This window comes from Solanum lycopersicum, chromosome 7 (genome assembly GCF_036512215.1).
Source record: "Solanum lycopersicum chromosome 7, SLM_r2.1".
NCBI classification, from domain to species: domain Eukaryota; kingdom Viridiplantae; phylum Streptophyta; class Magnoliopsida; order Solanales; family Solanaceae; genus Solanum; species Solanum lycopersicum.
The window spans coordinates 66,876,942-66,884,856 of NC_090806.1; the positions used below are offsets into that span (position 1 = coordinate 66,876,942).

A 7,915-nucleotide genomic window follows, 5' to 3' on the forward strand; every position below is an offset into this window, starting at 1 on the left:
TACCCTATTTCAATAATAAAATTTCATGTTTGATTTTTCACTTTAATATCTCTACTATTTTGAAAAAAAATATATTATTTTTTCATGTTTTACTTTCAGCATTAGTTATTTATTTCACAGATAATATTTCAAAAGTTAATCCTAAGCTAGCGTTTGGTTTCAAGTTTTCAAATATTTTCGGTAAATCATATTTTAGGTGAAGTTTCACCTTTTGTTGGTCCCAATTTTTCTCAATAATATTTGACTATTTTCAAAAAATATGACTAATAGCCATAAGTTCTAAAAATTATTTAAAATATTCATAAATTTATATCATCATTTTACAATGAATATGTTCTATATAATCTTATAAATTGATAACAATATAGGAAAAACAACACATTAATCTCGCATACTCAGACTTGTCACTGCTTCAGTTATAATTATAACCCATTAAGCGCAAATTATTCTTTTTTCTCAATTTTATCACTCAGTTAGAACTCAAACCATTTCGGAAGATTTAGTTCAAATATTAGATAGAATTAATAAAAAATATATAAAAAATTGGAGTAGTTTTTGAATTTTCTATTCCCAAATTTTAAAACTTGGCTCAAATACTAGTTTTTTCTAGTATTTGGAAACTTGAGATATTTATTAAATATATTTGTTAAGTTATATTACCAAACACTATTTTTCAAGTATTCTTAAGGCCAAATGGATCCTAAACGTTAATTAAAAAGATATATGTAAAGTGTTGTATTAAGTCCAAATATAATAAATAAAAATAATATAATTTTAATAAATAAAAATAATATTTTAAATCAAATTGCAAGTGAAAATACAACAAACAAAATTGATTATATCATTTGACACTAAAATCAAACTTGGATTATTGAGTTATTGTTATGATGTCACTCAATTTTACTAAATTTAGCACTTCACCGAATCAAAACGGTTGGCCATTAATGGAGGATCACTCTTACTTATGCTTTACTGTATTAGTGGTCATTTATCCTCCACCTCTAGCTCCGGCGACCTCGTCGCGTATCTCTTTTTCCGGCGATATTCAGTTGTAAGTTCTTCTATCGGTACTCTGTTTCTTATATCAAAACAAACCCTAATCCCTTTTCTCGTAATTTTAATAGAGGAATACGAATTGTGTTCTTATGATACTCTGTGTAATATAGCGTGTTAGTTACTTCCTCCGTCCTATTTTCTATGATGTGATAGATGTTTGTGTGATTATAAATTGTTTTATTAGGGATAAAATGAGTGTTTTGAAGTTAAATTTGTTAATTATAAATGTGTTAATTTTTTTTTGAAACGTACTAAAGTATTAAATTCTCAGTGTTTTGAGACTAACGAAGTACATTTTATTTGCTGAATTGTTGGTTTTCATCTATTGTGCTGCAGTGGTGTTGATAAGATAAGAGTGATTCATTAAGGAGTTTGTTCATCATGGATTGTAACTGCTTCGATCCACTGTTGCCTGCCGATGAGTTGTTAATGAAGTATCAGTACATTTCTGATTTTTTCATTGCAGTTGCTTATTTTTCCATCCCAATCGAACTGGTATACTTTGTCCAGAAATCAGCTGTTTTTCCGTATCGATGGGTGCTTGTGCAGTTTGGTGCTTTCATAGTTCTTTGTGGAGCAACACACCTTATCAATTTGTGGACTTCTACTCCTCATACAAGGACTGTGGCAATGGTGATGACTACGGCGAAGTTCTCCACTGCTGCGGTATCATGTGCAACTGCTGTCATGCTTGTGCACATTATTCCGGATTTATTAAGTGTCAAAACTAGGGAGCTATTCTTGAAAAACAAAGCGGCGGAACTTGATCGTGAAATGGGTCTTATTCGGACACAGGAGGAGACGGGTAGATATGTTAGAATGCTAACACATGAAATCAGAAGTACTCTGGATAGACATACTATTTTGAAGACTACACTTGTTGAACTTGGAAGAGCATTGCAACTGGAAGAGTGTGCTTTGTGGATGCCGACTCGAACTGGAGTGGAGCTTCAACTTTCTTACACTTTACATCATCAAAATCCAGTTGGATTTACAGTACCTATACAACTCCCTGTAATTAATCAAGTTTTCAGTGCAAATTGTGCTGTTAAAATTTCACCTAATTCTGCCGTTGCAAGGCTTCGACCTACCCGGAAGTACATTCCAGGTGAGGTGGTTGCTGTTAGGGTCCCACTTTTGCATCTCTCAAATTTTCAGACTAATGATTGGCCCGAACTCTCGCCGAAGAGCTATGCTTTGATGGTTTTGATGCTTCCTTCAAATAGTGCAAGACAATGGCATGTCCATGAATTGGAGCTTGTTGATGTGGTAGCCGATCAGGTTTGATTTTTTTTATATGTGATACAATATCTGATAGCTTCACTTTATTACCACAATGAGACAACTACATTGATGCAGTTTCATCTGCACTGATTACAACAACACTAACAATATACCCAGTGTGTTCCCACAGAGTGCGGTTGGGGGAGGATAGTGTACGATCTTACCTCTACTTTATAGGTAGAAAGTCTGTTTCCGATAGACCCTCGGCTTAAGCAAAAACAGTCAAGAAAAAGAAATAACGGAAGTGAAAGCATGACAAAGATTTCTGAACAGTGACTATAGCAAAATAATTCAATAATCAAAGTACAAGAAACAATAGATAGTAATAGTAATTGACGTACAAGAAATTTCATCTGCACCACGCTGATTATCTTCATACATGTTATTCCTCTTGATTCACAAAGTTTGATAAATGCTTGGACTGAATTTTCAATCTGAGGTGTATGAGGCTTTTAAGCAAAAAGCACAAGTATAGTGTAGACAATAATTAAGAAGTAAAAACACTCAAGAATAAAAACTATTAACGGAAAAAGCAATTATATGAGTAAGGAATTGGAAAAAATACAATAAAAAGCAATTGTATGAGTAAGGGATTGAAACAAATACAAACTAAGTGCATATTTACCTCCATAAGGTAGTGGTACGGTTTGCATACACTCTACCCTCCTTTGACCCCACTTGGTGGGATTTCACTGGGTATGTTGTTGTTGTAAGTGAAACATTTATTATTTTGTGTCGCCTTCTTCTAGGAAGAGCTTATTGGTGATGAAATTCACACTGTAACTCCTTGTTGCATATGCATTGTTTGATATATGCAAGTCAAAACACTCAACTTGTTTTTCTTAAGCCGAGTGTCTATCGGAAACAACCTCTCTATCCCACAAAGGTAGGGGAGGGGTAAGGTCTACATACAATGTACATCTCACCTTCCCAGACCCTACTTGTGGGACTATATCGGGTATGTTGTTGTTATAACACTCAACTTACTATTAACATTAGCTTTTAAAGATGGCAGTTGACTAAATCTGGCTTCCACGACTGTTATGCTTTATGAGACTTTGACGTTGGATGTAGGATCTAAACAAAATGGGACCTACAATTTTGATTTGATTTCATATACATACTGTAGACTAAAGATCTATTATGACTGTCCGAGTAGTATTTTCTGTACTCTTCATATAAAGTGAAAAGAAGGGAAAAGTTAAGAATGTCCATAAAAGAAAAGACAGTATTGTACTGTTGAGATTTCTTCAGAAGGAGTTGTTTTCTGAAGGAGCAGCCCTCCACCCCTCAAATTTTCGCTGGCGCCCCACTTCTCCTAGTATTTGTGGAGTGATTGCAGTTTCCTCATTGAAGTAGATAGATTCAAGCTTCTAGTAGACTATGATTAATCAATCAACTGGGCTCAAACGGAAGCAGCTCATGCATGTGGGACTTGAATGTGTGACCTGATGGAGTGACTTTTTCCTATATCTGTTTTCAATGCAGGTAGCTGTTGCTCTCTCCCATGCTGCCATCTTGGAGGAATCAATGAGGGCTCGAGATCTTCTTATTGAGCAGAATGTGGCTCTTGATCTGGCAAGAAGAGAAGCAGAAACAGCTGTTCGTGCGCGTAATGATTTCCTGGGTGTTATGAATCATGAAATGAGAACTCCCATGCATGCGGTGGTTGCACTTTCATCTTTGCTGCAAGAAAGTGAACTGATACCCGAGCAGCGTCTGATGGTGGAAACAATCCTAAAGAGCAGCAACCTTTTAGCAACTCTCATTAATGATGTCTTGGATCTTTCAAGGCTAGAGGATGGAAGCCTTCAACTTGATGTTGGGACTTTCAATCTTCATGCTCTCTTCAGAGAGGTAAGCCTAATTTTCCCTTTTACTTGCAAATTCTAGATTATTTGAGTAAAAGAACAATTAAAATATGTTCTCATTACTTATGACAATATTGGGTTTTTTTTTTTATCATGTTGTGTTGGAAACTAGGAGTGACAAATGGGCGGGTCAGTTTGGATATGAGCGTTGGAAACATGCTAAACAAAAATGGATAAAAATATATTCAACCTGCCCATATTTTACGCGGATAAAAAATGGGTTAACCGATGGATAATATGGATAATTTCAATATTAGCTTGGTGAGAACACAAGCTAAAAGTCAAAATGAGCTTAGACTCCCAAAAGTAAGAACTCATGAAATGTAACCAGCAGAGAAATGGGTATTGCTAATATGGATACTTTCCATATGTGATCCATTTTTAAATGTTCAGTTATCCAACTCATATATAGTGGGTTGGATTGGATGGTTACTTGATTTTTTAAAACCATTTTGCCAACCCTTCCTGAAACTATTCACTGATTCAGGTTTCTGCTTATTGCTTTAGGTCCTTAACTTAATCAAGCCTGTTGCAGCTGTAAAGAAGCTGTTTGTCACGCTTAGTTTGTCTTCGGATTTTCCGGAAGTTGCTATTGGAGATGAAAAACGGCTCATGCAAATTCTTTTAAATGTTGTTGGCAATGCTGTAAAATTCTCAAAAGAAGGCAGTGTGTCAGTTTCTGCAGTTAATGCAAAATCAGAATCTCTAATAGATCCTAGAGCTCCAGAGTTTTTTCCTGTGCAGAGTGAGAATCACTTCTATTTGCGTGTACAGGTATGTTTATAGGTTTATTTTCATGCTTGATATTTAGTGTTCCCAGTAAATGGTAGTTGCTCTGTAAATTCTTCTTGGGTAGTGATTGTTATTGTTTTTTATTTTTATTGCTACTTTTTCTGTGTAATTTAGGTAAAAGATACAGGATCAGGCATTAATCCTCAGGATTTCCCCAAGTTGTTCTGTAAATTTGCGCAAAACCAGGAACCAGCAACTAAAAATTCTGCTGGCACTGGACTTGGCCTTGCAATTTGTAAGAGGTATCTCACTTCACTGGTTTTTGTATTGAATGCAGTTTTCGGTTTGCTATGATAATTGAGGACTGCAGATTGAGACATTGAGTTCTTTTTTTTTGGCTGATGCACATTCCCTGGAAATTTAGTACCATGGGATGTTGAGACACTTACAACAGTGATCATTTTCTGACGTATTGTTCTCATGGCCTGGATCAGGTTTGTAAATCTTATGGAAGGACACATTTGGATTGAAAGTGAAGGTGTCGGGAAGGGTTCTACTGCTATCTTTATTGTTAAACTTGGCATTCCTGGTCGCTTAAATGAGTCAAAGCTTCCCTTTACGGCCGGATTGCCTGCAAATCACATGCAGATGACTTTTCAAGGACTAAAGGTCTTGGTTATGGATGATAATGGGTGAGTGCTCATGCTACCTCGTTATCTTTTGTCCAATCTTGTTCTGCTATGTGTTGATCTGTTTTACGTGAGACTGGACATTTACAAGTTGAAAAAAGTGGTAGTCATTGGACATCACTTTGGAACAAGGAGCCTGACCGTCTATTACTGTCTATGGAAGTTAAGAGTCCAATAACTTTTATGTATAGTGGGATGTTCTAGACTTAGATATAGTAGGAGCATAAGATGATGTGCACCTGAAGGATAGCGACTGCGGGTTTGCTTGTCATTAAAAACAAAGGTCCAAGATAGGGACGGTAAAAACAAGAGATTATTTTTCCTAAAAAAGTTCATTCAGCTATTTCCTGCAAAAATCATTATCTTTTTGTTCTGGTTCCACTAACTGCTAAAGTTTGGTCCTCAATGTATGCCTTGTTAGCTTGTTAATCATTTCTTGGTTTGTAGTAATTAAATGCATGAAGTTTCATATCGTGTTGGTAGCAAAACTTGATAAGAAGCTCATAGGTCTTATCATGCTAAAAGGAAAGTTGAAGGAGCTTAACAAAAAGAGGAAAATGAATGTGGTCTTTATTGGGAAAAAAAAAAAGAGGAGGAGAAAGCAAAGTAGAAGGAAAGATTGGAGAACCCGAACCTCTTAAGCTTTGGAGCCTATTTATACTTTGAGGAGTCATATTTTTACCGACCAGCACAATCGGAAAATGTGATTTATTGTACTTTTATGTGCTTCCAATTTTTCTTACTTTAAAGGGTTAAGAAATGAACAGAGTAAAAGGATTCTTTTACTTTGTCATTCTTTAAGTGACGAAAGGATTAATAAATATTAGTTATAGACATCTATAGGAGCAAGTTCCAGAAAATTCCTTTTTATCAAATAAAAAGGCTATAGAGGATTCTCTTTTAGTTATTTGATAAGTATCCATACCTTTTGCTTTTTTCTTTATTCTCATTCACTGTTGGTGGCTGTAGATTGATTTACCCGAATCTGTCCCAGTGACAACTCTGTTTCTCAGGTTGTTGCAAATGTTGCATCTTTTGAAAATGATATATAAGATGAATAATGTAGTTGCAAATTTTGAAACCTTTTTATGTAGGTTTAGCAGGATGGTAACGAAGAGTCTGCTAGTGCATCTAGGGTGCGATGTAACAACCATTGGCTCCGGTGATGAGTGCTTGAGAATCCTTACTCGGGAACACAAAGTACTAATCATGGACGCAAGTATAACAGGTATGAACTGTTATGATGTTGCCGTCAGTGTACATGAGAAATTTGGAAAACGTCTCGAGAGGCCACTTATTGTGGCACTAACTGGGAACACTGACCAAGTGACAAAAGAAAACTGCTTGAGAGTTGGAATGGATGGAGTTATTCTGAAACCTGTTTCAATTGATAAAATGAGAAGTGTTTTATCCGGGCTTTTAGAGCACGGAACTGTTCTTTAATCCCAGTAAACCAAAATTGTCTCAAGACTCGTACTCTTGAGTCTCAGAAATCAGAATACAAGTGTGTCGTAAATACAATCTCCGATTTTTCGCAAAAACAACGATTTGTTCACGATGATGATGCAGTATGGCTGATTGCAGTTTCATTTATCTTATGTAATCCTCAGTAGCTTTGTATAAAGTAGTTAGGTCTACAATCTATGCATATATATAGGACTAGTTAATGTCTTTCCTGTAAGGTTTGATGTAAGAAAAATACAATGACAGTCGAATTCAGCTCGAGTTTTAATTTGTTTGTCTTAGTGTTCTTTTTAAAATATTGGCAATTAACACCCTACATGTGAAGGAAAGGAAACCAAAAAGGAAAGGGAAATAAAAAAATGTTTCCAACAACCGATATATAAATTATAGTATATGATATGTATGCTACCAACTTTGGTAAGGTTAATAATTAATTTATGAAATGATTAGTCAAAAAAGTAGGGAATTCTGAAAGGGCACTAATGATAGGGCAGACAATTTGCTTCCTCAATTGTCAATTTTTTATACAAAATATAAACAATAATTTAACTTCTTCTTGAAGAGTCTTATCAATTTAATATTACACGAGCAGCACTTTTTAACGTTAGAGAATATATGGTGAGGTCTCGGTCTCGATCATAATTATAATATATCTAATATAATTTTATTATCGAGTTAAAAAATATGTATCAAGATTCCACCAAAAAAGAAATATGACTACTTAAACCTCATCTATTTTTGTTAGGAGTCTCATTTATTTGTTTCTATGAGAAATGACTTAATATTCAGATCTCATAAAATATATATTTATTTCTTAGA

The 7,915-nt window shown here is 35.0% G+C and overlaps 1 protein-coding gene across 1 annotated transcript; it reads left to right on the top strand.

Moving 5' to 3' along the window:
- Positions 1–995: 995 nt before the first annotated feature.
- Positions 996–7,412, top strand: ETR2 (ethylene receptor ETR2). The gene is given in 7 exon segments (NM_001247224.2): positions 996–1,051; positions 1,393–2,337; positions 3,829–4,197; positions 4,719–4,985; positions 5,118–5,245; positions 5,438–5,635; positions 6,727–7,412. Coding segments are annotated over 6 exon segments (2,211 nt in total). The 5' UTR covers positions 996–1,051; positions 1,393–1,437; the 3' UTR covers positions 7,076–7,412.
- Positions 7,413–7,915: the final 503 nt, after the last annotated feature.